This window comes from Scomber japonicus, chromosome 21 (genome assembly GCF_027409825.1).
Source record: "Scomber japonicus isolate fScoJap1 chromosome 21, fScoJap1.pri, whole genome shotgun sequence".
NCBI classification, from domain to species: domain Eukaryota; kingdom Metazoa; phylum Chordata; class Actinopteri; order Scombriformes; family Scombridae; genus Scomber; species Scomber japonicus.
Window position 1 is genome coordinate 17690201 of NC_070598.1, and position 16317 is coordinate 17706517.

A 16317-nucleotide genomic window follows, 5' to 3' on the forward strand; every position below is an offset into this window, starting at 1 on the left:
CAACTGCCCACAAAGCTACATTATCCCAATCAATACAGTGTTGTTCAAGTTATTGTTCATTGTCTTGCTTGTCTTGACTAAAGAAAAATAATTTAAAACATGTTTAGATCACCAGTCTAATGATATATCTAATAGTTTTAGCAAGAACACACAGTGGGACAATAATAAAACAATGGGGACTAAGATAATAATTATTACTTTACCAGATAATGTGAGATATATGGAATATTTTACAGTTTTAAACTTATATTAAGTTTTAAAGTTATATAAACAATAAATTGACTAAATACAATTGTGTCAAAAAAAAGGTATATAAGTAAATTTATGATATTATTATATTATGTATTGTTATCTATGGTAGTTAAAGATTGTAAGCAAAACATCACATTAAATATAAATAAATAAATAAATAAATAAATAATAGTAAAATCGATGTAGGCCTGTTAGAAACAGCTAATAAGTACATGTATCAATAAGGAAGGAGGAATTTATTATCGAGTGCTATCTCAGAGTGAGAGTCTGCTCATTATACACGATCTTTGACAGCAGCTCGTCGTCGTCGGGGTGCCGAGTTGAGCCGACTGTATACGAAGTGTGGCGCCGCCGGCGGAGCTGCTCGCCCCTTTAAACAGGCTTCTCCCAATGCAGCTTTCCACCAGCTCTTTGTCCGCGACCGGCTGACTGGCGACGCGTTTCCCTTTAAGATGATGTCGGAGACAGTTATGTGTTATTTAATTATTTTGTGTAATGTCGGCAGGCAGAAACTTGGACTTAACAATAACGTTACAGAGCAGCGACGCTAGAAGAGGAGTGGAGCCCGGCGGGCATCAACGCGTCTCAAAGTGGCTGAGGGGCTCGCTGTAGTCCGGTGTCCTTGCTTGTGTCAAAGGCAGCTGTGTGGTGTTTGTCACAGGGAACCGCACTTCTCCGGGACAGAAATGTCTCTTCGTGTTGGACTAACAGACAAAGCAGACTGGCATCGAGGCGCAGGGCAGATACAGTGAATGCGGTGAAAGTACTCTCTCCAGTCTCCCTTCAACGCGCAATGTTGTGGATGTTTGGAGGAGACAACGGACAGTAGTATCTCAGCACAGAGACAACAGTGTTTTAAAGAGGTAAGTAACACATCTGGTGTCAAAGCAAGGCAGCGGTTGTAACAGCAGCTGTGTGTCTTCATCCTCTTACATTACAATTTTACTCTCCTCACAGCTGCTTTCCTCTTTTTTTTGTAATGTGTGAGGACTTCCACAGAGGCTATACTGATATGTGTTACATTCCCACCACGTCCTTTACCCCCCCCCCCCCCCCCCCCTCCCCTCCTTCATCGTGTAAAAAGCTCTTATGTAACCCTGTGGGATTCCTTTTTTTGGGAGACTTCCTGGCCCTGTGCAAGGAAAACACAGCAACACTAGCTGCTGGAGGAGCAGCATGTGCACCGACAGAGGAGGCTGCAGAGGAAAGCACAGGCTGTTCACATTCCTGCCCTCAACTGGGAACTCACACACACACACACACACACACACACACACACACACACACACACACACACACACACACACATACACACACACACACATACATCAGCCTGTAACACAGAGTGGTGGTTCAAACATCCCTTCTTCCCTAAGGAGCCCCATCATTTCACTTTTACTTGGGAGCTTTTTATGTTCCCATCTGTTGTTTATTGGGTTAATTGTGTACTTTCATTATTATATTTTTGCTGTCTCCCAGTGCATCTACAAATGCTACAATATAGCTAGGTGTTCATTCATATCTAACAACTAAAATATTCATTTGATTGAGTCACTAAGGCCCAAAAGGCTCATTATTAGGCTATAATAACACACACATACACACATACACACACACACACACACACACACACACACACACACACACACACACACACACAAACATACACCAGTTAGTGTTTTTAAAATATCAACTATATAAAAAAAACAATTAGTATGAATTGGAGCTACAACTAATCATTAGTTAGTTTCATGATCAATTAAGAATTTTGTCTATAAAATGTTAGAGACTAGTGAAAAATAGTTTTGTCCAATCAAATACACTCAATTTACTTTCTTATAAGGTTAAGCAGTAAATCTTCACATTGGACTAGCTTAATATTTGTCATTTTTCCTTTAAAAAAATATGATTATGATGATCAATTATCAAAATGTTTTTCTGTTGATAAGTGTTAGTATTTCAGCTCAAGACCAAAGTGGGTCACACACACTTTTCCAGTGTGTCAACATTTATTGATCTAGCGTCTAACTTCATTCACAGCTGAAGATCATCTCATTAACCAGAAGCTTCAGTTTCAGTTCTTGGTGTGGATGCACATAATTAAATCATGGAAACGATCTGCTTGTGTCCTGTATAGTATTATTTGGTTCAGAATGCTCACACACATTTTTGCTTAGCATTTAAAAAAAGCGTAGCCTCACTGTCAGATGACCTGATGTGTGCCTTCTTCCTCTGGAATTGTGTTGCACATGTGTTACTGTGAACTTTCACATTGGTGTCACGCTGAAAATGACTCAGACGATGGTCCAGTAGCACCACACGGCTGAGTCACCTAGCCAACAAAACGTGCAACATCACCTTCCGAGATGTACGATTTCTAATGAGTCATACGTGTTTTGGTTAGATGTGGCTGAAGACAATTAATATATTACTGAGCGTTTCAACTTTAAAGGGGCACTCCACCAATTTCACACATGAAGGTCGGTTTGCTGGTCAGGAAGACTACTACTGCCTGGAGGAGTATTACTCTTCCTATGATTCAGTCGTCTTCTGAGACCCTGGAAGGAGTTTTCCAACGTTTGAAAAAAAAACAAGCAAACACACCACGATGATGTCATGGTGATGTCATCAGGGTTTATTTGGTTTGACTATGTGAACTTCTAACAGAAACCCTGCATTACAAATTACCAGGGTGGAGTTGGAAAGAAGGGGGGCATTTATTAGACAGGAAGAGTCTAATGAAAGATGCTATTGAGTTGCATTCTGGGAAATGTAGGATGCAGCATTTTTGGACATTTTGAGACTAAAAGTGAGGATATCTCTGTCATTTTTGTGTCCATTTTTTACCCTTCTTGTTCTTCTAAATCCCCAAATGTTATGGAAGTGCAATGCTGAATCACTGGAGCACCTGAACCCCATTCACAAACATGTATTTTAGTCTATATGTATATTTTTAAATTTAGGCACCATATATCATTATTATATTGAGTGTTTGATCAATTAATGAATGAATGCTGTCTACTTGTTTTCTCCCACAGAGGTTTCCCACATCTCCTCTCTCCCCCTCTACGTGGAGACCGACCACCACCGCAACCTCCACCCTTTAACCCCACTCCATCATGACATCACCAGACTCTCCCCCTCTGGTCTCCCCTTCCCCATGCCCTGCCCCCCCTCCATCCCTTCCCTCCTCCCCCGTACCCTCCTCTCCGGCGCCGTCCTCTTCCTCCCTCCCCGCCCCACCCTCGCTGCCTCCCACGGGCGAAGTGATGGTGCTGGCTCTGGGCAGGAAGAAGCAGAGGGTGCTGATCGCTCTCTCCATCCTGCCCAACCTCTTCCTGGCCTTCCTGCTCTCTTCCGACCCCCTCATCACCCTCTCCTCGCCCCACCACTGCCACCTGCCGGGGCCCTTGCCGTCGCCCGAGGTACTGAACGCCTCCTTGCCGTGGGAGAAGGGGGAGCGGCCCGGGGACAGTGGGGGCCTGTCCCAGTGTAAGCAGTACGTCAACGGCAGCCAGTCAGCTGTGGTGGACTGCGAGGCCGGCTGGGACTACAATGTCACAGAAGGGCTGAGGAACAACATTGTTACTGAGGTAAACCTCCGGCAGCCTCCGGGAGCTTCTTGAGCTCTATAATTATGATCCTGTCCTGGTTTGTTGTTTTAACTTTCCGTGGGAAGGCTACCGATTTTGTTTGTGTGGATTTAAGTTCTTTTCATGCTGAAATAGTGTTTCTTTTTTTATCCGGCACATATCCACAGGAGGGTCTTGCTGAGTGTGCAGTTTCCCTTTTTTTTTTTGCAATGCCCTGCCAAACTTTAATACAGCTGTGCCATGCTTTGGACAAAAAGTCTTCTGCTGGTGGCGGCTTAAGGTCTGAAGCTTTAAGGCACAAAAACAGCACTTATCTATTCCAATAAACTTTAAATAGCTTCTTTATGACTTTTGATTTCCAAAGCATAACAGATTAAAACTGATTACTTTCCATGTAGGCGCTGGTTTTTATCCATTCTACAATGCAAACAAAATTCATGTTTAATCAAACCTAAATCATCATGTTCAGCTGACTTCATTTTTAAGTCATGTTATATCAGGACTAGTGAAAATTGCAACGCTTCTAAGAAATCCCCCAACATCCAAGCCTCCGATAGAGTTTCATACACAAACCTCCTGTTTGATGTGGGTTAATGAATGCTGGCGTCTTCATTCCTATGAGACTGCTGCCATGAGCACTGATGCTGTTGTTCTGTACACACCGCTGCTCTACCACAAAATTACACAGAATTATACACATTATACATACAAGACAAAGTTTTAGTTTATTGTCACATGCTCAGCTACTCATTCTGTCTCTCTTCACTTTTCTCTCTTTGTCTTACTTGTCATGGAGTTATTTAATGACATTTCCAAACCTAAGACAGGTACATCTTTTCCCATGTGTTGTAAGACCTGCAGTTAACCATGTTTGGGAGGAGGATTGTTGATCTGTTGAGAAATGCGTCACTGAGAGACATCTGTGAAACGTCAGAGGTTAGAGCTCCCTTAGAAACATCACTACAGAGGAACAGATCACAACCAAATTACTAATAAGAGAAATAGAGTGTACCAAATTGAATAGAAACCAAGGCACAAAATGAATCTTAAAAGTGCTATAACACAATTTGTGAGCTTAAACATGCAAAAACACACGTATAGTGCCTTCCTCGAGGGCAACGCAGTCATTTAAAAGAAGTTTAAATAGCACTGTATCTCTGGGAAGATCCGAAACCTCTGGGATATTGACAAGTTTGAAAAGTCAACAATTATATTTACATTTTTAAGTAGTTTTTTGTATTCTCTTACACTCAGAACTAGACTGCTAAATCCACTATAACATATTATCTATCAACGGAGAGGAAGCCATATATATTCAGGTGTTTCGAGCTGAAAGAAAAAGCTGCCTCTGACTCTCATTGTTTTCATATTAATGCGTCAGTGTTTCCTACAAGTTCTGGGATTATGTACAGAATAGAAAAGCTGTGTGCATGTGTACATTTTGATAAGCACAGTCAACACAGAAGATTGTGGGGGGAGAAAAAACATAGTTGGATTTCACTGTGAGATCTTTTTGATTGCTCTTGTTAAGACTTTTTTTAAAAACAGTCTTGCCAGCTGCTCACAGTTTTCCTACTCCGGCTGGTCTCTCTTTAGCCTGCGTGTCTGTTTTCAGTTCTGTGCCTACTGATGTGGGAGCCACACCCAGCCCTTCATCCCATGGCATTAGGGCAGTTCACTGGGTATCCACCCACACCCCAGTACAGTGAGCTTAAGGTACACAAATGCTGCCAAGGGAGGAGTTTTCTTCTCAAATGCAGTTGTATAGACGTAAAGTAAGTTAAGTATAGATTCCTAGATCTTGGGAGTGATGTGGACAAACAAGGAGATAGAGACTGACATATTTTGGCTCTTTAGTCAGTCTCAGCTTAGAAAGTTGTTTTTTTTTTGCTGTCAGGATGATCTCTTCCTCCAGTGCTGCTTTGCTGAGCTGGCAGTCTGGTGAACAGGAAGCAGGGAGGCCTCTGATCAGCTCTGCCTCTACTGCCTACCGATCAATAAACAGCACGTCCACATCTAAGGGTCACGCTACTGCTTTTCACCAGCAGAAACATCATCATCCTAAAACTCTGTATCACGCCGCTCATATAAAGCTCCTGTCTCGTCTGAGCGTTGAGTCTCAATTGAGTTCATCGCACAGTGGCAGCAAGACATCATTCTTTATCAAATGACCTGCAGCCTGAAATGAAAAAAACAAGGAAATGGATGCTGGTTTCGTTCCTTTCAGAATACTCAAACATGTCTGATCGTCATTCATAAAAACCAGTCGGGGGAGTTTACAAACTGGTTTGTGTGCATTTTCCTCCCTCTTGTTGTCCAGAACATTCCACCTGTATGAGCACTAGGAGCTGCTATGTTGCCCTTTACCCTATAAGTGTGCAGGGTTGTGGCTCTGTTTCCCAGCAATAGGATGACTGATATTATGTGACAAGCTTTTATGTTTCTGCGCACGAGCTACAATTATGCAAGGCCTTTTTTTCTCTTTTTTAAAAATGATCAGCGGCCCTCTGCTCTCCCTCTCTGCCTCTCTAGATCATTAAAATCATTCTGCTTTCAGTGGCGAGCAGACAACGACATTAGCAGAGCTCAGCTGTTAATGCAAATCAGTGGGTCGGCTTAATGTGATTAAAATCCAGATCTGAGAGCAGATATCTTTTTTTATTAACACAAATGCTGACTTTCCATGTGGCTGCACTGTTTTTTTGTACTCAGTAAAATGCATGTCTCCTTTTTCTATAATGCTACAGTTACTGCTGTTCACTACTAATACTGATACTGACACCACTCTATGCCACTGATACTAACTGTAATGCATCAACTGTCCTCTGACTGCCATAACCACACATGCAGTAATATTATGTGGTTACATTCTACTGTTTAATGGGCCCTCAAGGCTTTAGACTGCATCATTGTCTCAGCCTGTGATCCAGCTATGTTTACACCTGGGAATACACTCATAATTATTTATCAAGCGGAAATGATCCACATGGATATCCAGTTAAAGTACAAATGTTATTACACATGGGAAGGCACGGAAACAGATTTTATTGAGCCTCTTTTTAGAAGAGAAGGAATTTGCTGGAGTAAAATTTTAATACCTTGTGTACGTAAACTTGTATATATTGTGTTTGTTTCATATTATATTATATTTGCACTGCAGTTGGGATCCATGCACATTTGTATCATGTCAGCATTATTTAGTCTATGGTTGAAACAGAGCTATATATATATATATATATATATATGATAGTAGGATATATATATATATATATATGATAGTAGCTTTTACAGATGCAAACAGGAAGGGAAGAGTTTTGAGATCAATATAAGCACTCTGCACCACAATGATTAGTCGATTAATCAATTACTTGATTGCCAGAAAATGATCACCAACTATCACAAGATAAAATATCCAAATTCTCTCGTTCAAGCTTCTTAAATGTCAACAACTTTGTTTTTGTGATAGTAAATTAAGTATTTTTGTGTTTGGAAAACATTCATTAACATTTTTTACTATTTCCTGACCTTTTTAATTGATTACACAACTAATCAATTAATCAAGAAAATAATAAATGAACAGAATAATTGATATGGAAAATAATTGTTTTTGGCAGTTTTGCTCTCAAAATAACAGAGCAAGGAGTTTCCTCTTGTCTAACACAGGAATAGAGCTTCATGTCCTGCTGTTAATATGGTGCTGAATCCTCTACTGTTCTCTCAGGTTCATTAATGACTTCTGTGACTATTAACCAGTTTACTGTATAGACTAAAAATCAAACATTAATAATTCCCATCTACAAAGCACTTCCTATTTTGAGTTTACAAAATATTACACATGATATAATAACTTAAAAACAAATATAACAAATAATAGGAAGACTACTGAAAGAAATAAGTCGGATTTGCGTTGCAATGAGGTGAGACCTATTTATCAGCTCTGGGGTCAGAAATGATTGTTAAAAAGTTAAAAAGTTTAATTAAAAATATCATGGCAGCTGGTGCACATCTGGATTTTGTTGGTTACGTCCCTGCTTTGTATCCACCAGCCTCACCCACACATTACCCTTCCTGTCTATTGTCTAACATGTACGCACATTGAACAGACAATAACTCTCCTCCTCCTCTCTCCTCCTCTCTCCTTCTCTCTTGTGTGTCTGTGCTGTCCAGTGGGATCTGGTGTGTGGTCAGTACTGGCTGGTCCCAGTAGAGGAGGTGTGCTTCATACTGGGCGTACTGACTGGCTGTCTGGGCCTGGGCTACGCCGCTGATAGGTAAAATGTGTTCTTATTCACGCACACACACACGCGCACACACACACACACACACACACTGTATAAGTTAAGTAGTTCTTTTAATAGGTTACTGTGTGTCAATGTGGAAAGTTTGGATGTGGGGTTTGTTACACAGGACACGCACACACACTCTCACACACACACACACATAGATGTTGTCCTAGGCCACTTTGGGGCCATTACATAGACTTACTGGCATTTCCTAAAAACTTACCCTAACCATAACCTTAATCACTGACCCAAAAATATGTGCTTAACCAACTGAGAACATGGCTTTGGTCCCCAGCACACACACTCACACACACACACACGCGTGCGCACACACACGTAATCATGTTTTGATAGAAATCCGTCTGTCTACAAATATCTGTGCACTCACATCAAATCACGTTCCTCATTCTTCAGTCCCCTTTCCTGACTTTGCGGTTTCACTACCTCACAACACAGACACAGACAAAAAAAAACCACAGACATAGACACAGACACACACACACACACACACACACACACACACACACACACACACACACACACACACACACACAAACACACACAAAGTACAAAAAGTATCCTAGCTGTTAATGTTCAAATAAATTTAGCCCTAGATTTACTCTGCCCGCTTCTTCTATCGGTCAGTAGCATATGACCACCTGCTGAAAGGAAGAGAGGTTTAGTATCAAGTGTGTGAGAGGGTTTTCTATCATAGAAAGAAATCGTATTGTGTGAGAAAGACACTGTTACACACTCAAGAATGTATCACACACCACAAATCTCCTCCACACACAAGCAATGAAAGTCTGGTTACATCACAAGCTTTATTACGCAGGATCTTGGAGTGCAGAACCTCTCAGCTCTCTGCATTAGACACACCCCGAGCACCACAGATAATTGATGTAATGGACCCCGCCTGTGTCTGCCGTGTTGCCGGATTGAAAATCGCACAGAGGGGAAGCGGCAGTTTTGGGTGTGGGGCGGGGGTGGGAGGGTTGCTAAGGAGATGATGCCAATTTAATCAGCTAACAGCCTTCATTAATTTGCTGACCAATTGAGCATAGCATCTGTTTGTTAAGACGAGTGAATTAATGCCGCCTCCTGGGAACATGTAAAGAAGAAAAGGGAACAGCGCTAATCTGCAAATTGGAGGCAAAAACGACTGCGCCAGCACGCTGCTGGAAAAATGGGTTAATCATCACATTTAGAGATCAGTTATGCCTCAGACTTGAGCTGCTTTGAAGATAAATTTCTGTCATTGTGGAATTAAGACAGCAATGTTTCTTTTTTGTTTTCGATCGATACATTCAGATGACGTCTGTTCTACAGGTTCATCATAATATGGAAATTAAATCAAGCCAAGGAAACCTTTTTTAAATCAGATTATATTTCTGATTTGGACAGAGTTAGTTCTTCAGAAGCAGAACTGGACAGTTTATAAATGATATGAGATTATGAATGTGGTGGAAATAGTAATCCTTATCTATCATTATTGTTTATTTGAGCACAGACAATGCACAATAAATATATCGCACCAGAAATAGCTGTGTGGTAATTTACATCTGTTGATCCTGGGCAGGGGTCAGCTGAGCCAGGATTTAAAACAGAATATCAATACACAATAACAAATACACAAAATATATCATAATAAAAATGACACATAAAATTGTATTACCTGTTCATGATATTATGTTGTAAAAGTGTAGAATTCACATTGTGGTTCTTCATTGTATTCAAACTCTGAGCAGCATATCCTCAGTAGATCATTGTCCTATTTACTGCTCTCATCCTCTTTCTGTTAATATTTAAAGATGTGAGCTTGTGTCTTTGCTTATGCTCTATCAGCAGTTACATCACAGTTTATTGCTGATGTCCATCATGTTTGTGTGTGTTACTAATTTGATTTTTATGATAACTGTGAATCAAATTTAAATATGTTTTGGTTTGGATAATAAATCAACAATATCCAAATCATATCTGTCAGTAAGTTGCAGTACAGTGCATGTTTTTTAGTTTGCATCTCTTTCTTTCCTGCAGGCTGGGTCGGTCCAAGACTCTGCTGACCTCCCTGACCCTGTCGGTGGTGTTTGGGGTGCTGGTGTGTGTCTCTCCATATCCCTCCATCTTCATTGTCATGCGTTTCTGTTTGGCGGCTGCCAGCGCGGGAGTCTACCTCACTCTGTACATCACCCGTGAGTATTTCAGCATTTAAAAAACGTGTTTATTTTTGAAAATACCAGAAGTGGATCATGAACTGATACATGACCTGATAGAGGGAAATGCTACATGTTCTAAATTTCTTCATGTAAGCCTATAATAAATGTAGCAGATGGGGGACTGTGGAAATCAAGGTTTGATGAGATGGACGTTGTGATTGTCTGTCAGGCCTGGAGCTGTGCGAGCCGTCTCTGAGGCTGGTGGTCACCATGCTGGCTGGGCTGATGACTGTAGCCGGGGAGCTGCTGCTGCTGGCCGTGGCCCTCGGCTGCCAGTCCTGGAGGGGCCTGCTGGGATCAGGCGCCGCACCACTAACACTCTTCCTCAGCTATGGGTATGTATGTGTGTATTTGCTTCCATGTGAATACTGCATGCTGTTTCTGGACTCTAAGATATCATCATTAAATTAAGAGATTTTTGTTGTTGATCACATTTGTTTATTTTCTGAGAATCGGCAAAGGACAAGAGCTGATAGGAACCTGATGGTCATTTGATAAAGTGTCTTGATGCCAACTGACTTTCTGAAAGCTTCGCTGGATTGTATTGATTCCAGTCTCCTCATCACACTGAGCCTTTTAGCTCATGTCAGAACGCATTAGAGCCACAGTTATATATGCAACGTTTAGGCACATATTGATGAATAACATTTTGGTGATTTTTAAAAAAAACAATGTAAATACTCTAGGATATGGAACATGAAACACAATATTTTGATGCATAGTTACCGGTACTTTTTATCACTTTTTATCACAGCTGTCCATGAGAGTTTCTCATCCTGACCTCCACAGTTTTCCTAAACTGCCATCTCTAAATACATTTCCCACTGTGGAAGCTGAGAGCTGACAACTCTCATCTTCTTGTAGCCTTCTCTTGCATTGTGGGCATCAGTAACTTTCATTTTCAGAGTGTGACACAGCTGCTTAGAGGAACCCCACAGTTACTGAGTGTTCAAACAAGATTTGAAAAGTCAGAGTATCTGTGAAGCTTTGAAACTGGCACCAGCTGACATTTCATATGACAACTGTTGACATGACTCAGGCTTAATGAGCTGATTCAAGTCTGAGACTTTGTAAAAAGTATCCAGGACTTCAGAAGTCTTAGGGTGCCCAAACTTTTGAACATATGTTTTGTTTAAAAAAAAAATCTTATCATTTTATGACATAAAAAGTAACCATACATTAATGTTTGCTGAACATATTGTGCTATTTTATCTTTGCCGTTGAAAAAAACTGTGTTTACATCTGTTCAATCAAAAAATCACCATTATGTTATTTATCAAAGGCCCAAACTCTGCATACAACTGGGCTTTGTTTAAGGTCCCCAGTCCCTCTAAGACCTTTGTTACAAAGTAAACCTTCATTGCAGTTTCAAGACCAAATTAACAGAGATTAAAGTAAGATTAGTGGCAATGAATTACAGGTTTTAATGAGAATCAAAGAAAAGATGGATTAAGAAGTAAAGAATTCTGATACTTTGTGGCCCACATTGGTTATTTTCCAAGCAATAGGAGCATATCTTGGTTACAGACAAAACATTATAATACTTCTTAATAGTTTTGGTTCTGGGTAAAGGTCAGCAAAGATCAAAGAGTAAGCTGTACTAATGTTTCGTGGTTGCTCTCCTGCAGCATTCCTGGGGTATTTCCAGAGTCTCCTCGCTGGCTCCTTCTGTCAGAGCGATCTGGGGACATGAACTCTTTCACAGAGAGAAGAAACTCCAACAGAGATGTGAGGGACGATGAGAGCTTCACAGGTATGTGTGCAGTGACAGATCAGATTCCCTCAAAATGATTTTTTTGCATCACTGAATGGACGTTCAGTTTATAAAGACTGCATTATTAAAGTGTTACTTATTACGGTGCATTTGAAAACATGAGTTCCCATCACACATCACTACCAAGAGCAGATAACACCCAGTAATAATTAATGATTTATCAAAGGCACATGGTGCCTGCATTAATTAAAGTATAATAGAGCTTAATGATCTGCTGCTACAAAATGTACAGCAGCTTTGGAAATCAAACAGACATTTCTATATTGATTTTGTGCCTTCTGTGAAGAAAAGTTTCACCTGAGCTGTTAAACTCCTCGTTGATATTTAGTAGGATTGAGTTCAGATTTAATTATCTCCACTGAACATGAAAATTTAAAGCAACTCTCACAAATATCAATATTGTAGAATATTCTGGTTTTGTATCCTTGCTTTCGTTTTTTGCCAGTATGACTAAGGAAGCAAATCATTGCCATAATATGAATTAAATCAGCAACCAAAAACATGTTTTTAAAGTTTAATGACTGTTGAATACTATGTAATAATTATGTATGAATTTCAGTTTGAAACATTGAAAACACCTAAAATTATCAACAGAATGTGAAGAAATAACAGTTTAATGTCTATGTATTGTATTTCAGAGATATAAAGTTAGCATGCTAACCAGCTAGCCCCGGCCTGTCCTGTATTTGTATCCTGTTCTTTATATACATCCATAATTTAGATTTATTCAAACAAATGTTAGCTCAATGTTAGCACTGCACTTGATTTGGCGATCACTTCTAGTTACCTAGTTGGCTATCTAACAGAGCAACTGATAAGGCATTAATTCACCCCAACTTTCTGGTGCTAAGCATGCTGCTCAAATTGGTTTGGAGCATGAATATGATCATCCTTACATCTTGCACCTTTAATGTTGAAATTGAATTGATACTGAATGCTTTATACGAAAGTTTAAATAGCACTGAATTTATTGCAGTGATATATTTGACTTTAAAATCTGTCTTTTTGAAATTATGTGGTCTGAATTTGAGATCTGAACATAAAGAACACCACAGATAGCTGTAATCCTATATTTATATATGATTACACACAAACACTTTACACTGTGTTAGGACTATTAAGTATTACATGTGCAAAGCATTTACAGAAGGGTGTAAAACAGTTCAGAAATGTGCTCAAAATGAAGATGCAAGGCTTGAATGTTCATTATTGAACTCTGGAATAGTAGTTTGACAAAAAAACTCAAGGTTTACTCAATTTCCTGCAGACCGTTTAGCTTTTACCTTCATTAGTGGATGTATTTGGATCATTTGTTTTAAACATGTCTTTATTTCTGTTAACAGATACATCATAGTTTGTTATTATGTATTATATATTTATTGATTTTTGATATACTGCTTAAAAATGCTAAATAATTAACTATTAAATTACTGGTGACCCCTATATGAGAAGCAAAAAACTGGAACAACATGATTTTAACTTGCATACTCCTGTATAAGTCTCTCTCCAGATTAGAAAAAATGACAGTGAGCTATTGATCAAATGAGAAACCAGGTCAGATCATCATTCTCTGTCTTGCTGAACTGTGGATTTAAAGAGAAACCCTGTTTGTCCTGTTCGGTGTCCACAGAGCTGGATTCAGAGCCGCCCCCCTCCTCTCGCCCACACCTGTCCTTTCCCGAGCTCTTCCACAGCAGGAACATCTGGAAGAACATGTGTGTGCTCGGCTTCACCTCGTAAGTCATCCTACACTCTTGACATTCATTTAGCCACGCTGCGGTTTGGAGCCGGTCCTTTAGTTACAGCCCCGCTGCTGCAGTCTCATATTTCATCCGGAAAGTGTTTTGACATTTGCCCTCGCTCACCAGATTCTGATGTTTTCTTCCACTCTGAGACACTTTTCTATTTAAAAACCTGTTTGGAAATACACAAATGCTCACTGTGCATGTCTATTTGTGTCCTCTTTTCCTCAGATTCATCTCTCACGGCATTAGTCACTGTTACAGCTCTTTCCGAGGTGACGTCAGAGGCACCGCCCCCAGCTTCTATTGGACCTACTTGCTGTCTGTTTGTGCAGGGGGTGGCGCCTGGCTGTTGCTCTGGGCGACCGTAGACAGGTGCGGCCGCCGTGGCATCCTACTCCTCTCCATGACGATGACGGGGCTGGCCTCTTTGATCCTCCTGGGACTCATGGAGTGTAAGCAGGCATTAGTTGGCAGGATATTGTTTTCTCCTACTTCTCCAATAAATGAGGGTATCTATTAATAGTTATTGTCAACAAGGTGGACACGATCCCCTCCAGCCCCCCTGTGGTTAACCATGCATTATGTGAGGCTTGTAAAAGGATTAAAGACCTTGGCTTTTTTAATCCTAACTGGAATGAAAGTAGTTTATATTAGCTTGACCTTAAATCTTGCGTCATACTAGATTGTCCAGTCACCACTTTCTTTCTTTATGTTGGCTTCATACATAATAAAGCAGATTAAAAGCAAACCAGCCAGCTCTTCATGAAAAAATTACATTCTAGGTTCTTTTTGTTTTCCTCGCACACATACCATTATTTCCTTAGTTTCAGTCTCCCCCTTGTGGCTGAAAAGTAGTACAGCCTCTCTGTTTATGTAGGACACTGCAGTGGCAGCAAAGTCAACGCTGTGTCTGGCGCTGTGCTTTAATCATGCATCAAAGGCTGAGGGGGCAGTAGCACTGGCGGTGACCTCCACTTGTTCTTTGTGTTGGCTGTTAGTGAAAGGAGCTTGGGAACGTTTTAAGGAAAAGACCGGTTGATATTTGTATCTACAGTGGTATCAGGCCAAATTAACAGACACTTTATCATCTGAAAATTAATTTGCAAAAAAAAAAAAAAGACAAATCTTCACTAAAGCCTCTCCCTCCCTCTCTCTTTCCTCCCTCCAGATCTCAGTGAGACAGCCATCACTGTTTTCTCAGTGCTGGGTCTCTTCTCCTCCCAGGCCACCGCCTCCCTCTGCATCCTCTTCACGGCAGAGATCATGCCCACCATCATCAGGTAGGAAAACACAGACACGCTCACGGATTTAAAAGTTCAAGCTGTCTTTTCCTTTTGTGTAGTTTTCTTGAAAGCTTGTATCAAGATGTAGAAGATGTTAATACTCCATGTTCCCGCTGTTAAAAAGAGCCTGCTCGACACTCAAATGCTGCAGGAATGAATCACGACATGAAAAATGCAGTAAATCGTGAGGGAGGAAAAGAGGAAATTTCCACTGATATGTATTAGTAATGAAGAGCAGTTTTCTGACATCCCAAAAAATCCTGACAAGCTAGAATCACTCTTTAAATTATACAGCATCTTGACTAATGTTCTTTTGCCAATGAAGGGATGAAATGACTCAAGATTTGTTAATTGCAAGTCATTTACAGAACTGTGTGTGATCTGAAAATCCCTAAATGAATGTTAATTCGTACTTGGAATAGTTCCACATGTTGGTAAATGCTTGTTTACTCTCATGTATGCTGAGTAAATGAAAAAACTGCAGCCAGGAAATGATAAGCCTAGCCTAGCTGTAGCCTATCATAAAAAACAGACGGCTGGAAACAGTTAGCCTGGGTTAGGGTTAGCCTCTGTCCAAACGTAAAAAACAAAGTCTAGCAGCACATCTAAAGCTCACTTATTAACACGTTATGTCTTGTTATGCTGTTTTACACTTTGGTTTTTGTATAGATTGGTACAGGTGCTGGTAGGTGGATCTGGTTACCTTTGGACAGAGGCGGGCTAGCTGTTTGCCCCTGTTCCCAGTCTTTATGCTAAGCTAAACTAACTCCCCCCTGGTTGTAGCTTCAGACTTTAGTACATGACTTAGCGTACACATTTTTGCACCCTTTAGAGAGTCTGAATCGTACATTTCAACTGAAAACTGACTGGGTCTGTGTGTGTGTGTGTCTGCAGGGGTAGCGGCGTGGGCGCTGTGCTCGCCCTGGGCTGCGTGGGCCGCCTCAGCTCCCCACTCATGGACCTGAGGAACCACTATGGCTACTTCCTGCACCACGTGGTCTACTCCTCTCTGGCCCTGCTGGCCGTGCTCTCCATCCTGCTGCTGCCCGAGAGCAAGAGGAAGCCGCTGCCCCAGACGCTGGCCGACGGGGAGCAGTACAGACGCCCCCCGCTGGGCAGGAGAAGGAGGGACAACGTGCCACTGCTGGCCACACCTAACCCAGAGACCTAA

At 40.9% G+C, this 16317-nt stretch overlaps 1 protein-coding gene across 1 annotated transcript; it reads left to right on the forward strand.

Moving 5' to 3' along the window:
- The first annotated feature begins 994 nt into the window (after positions 1-994).
- Positions 995-16317, forward strand: slc22a17 (solute carrier family 22 member 17). The gene is made up of 10 exons (XM_053342253.1): positions 995-1115; positions 3291-3845; positions 8013-8116; positions 10166-10320; positions 10514-10679; positions 11973-12097; positions 13749-13854; positions 14092-14315; positions 15032-15143; positions 16041-16317. Exons 2-10 carry the CDS (start codon positions 3372-3374, stop codon positions 16315-16317), a joined length of 1743 nt encoding a protein of 580 aa, XP_053198228.1. The 5' UTR covers positions 995-1115; positions 3291-3371.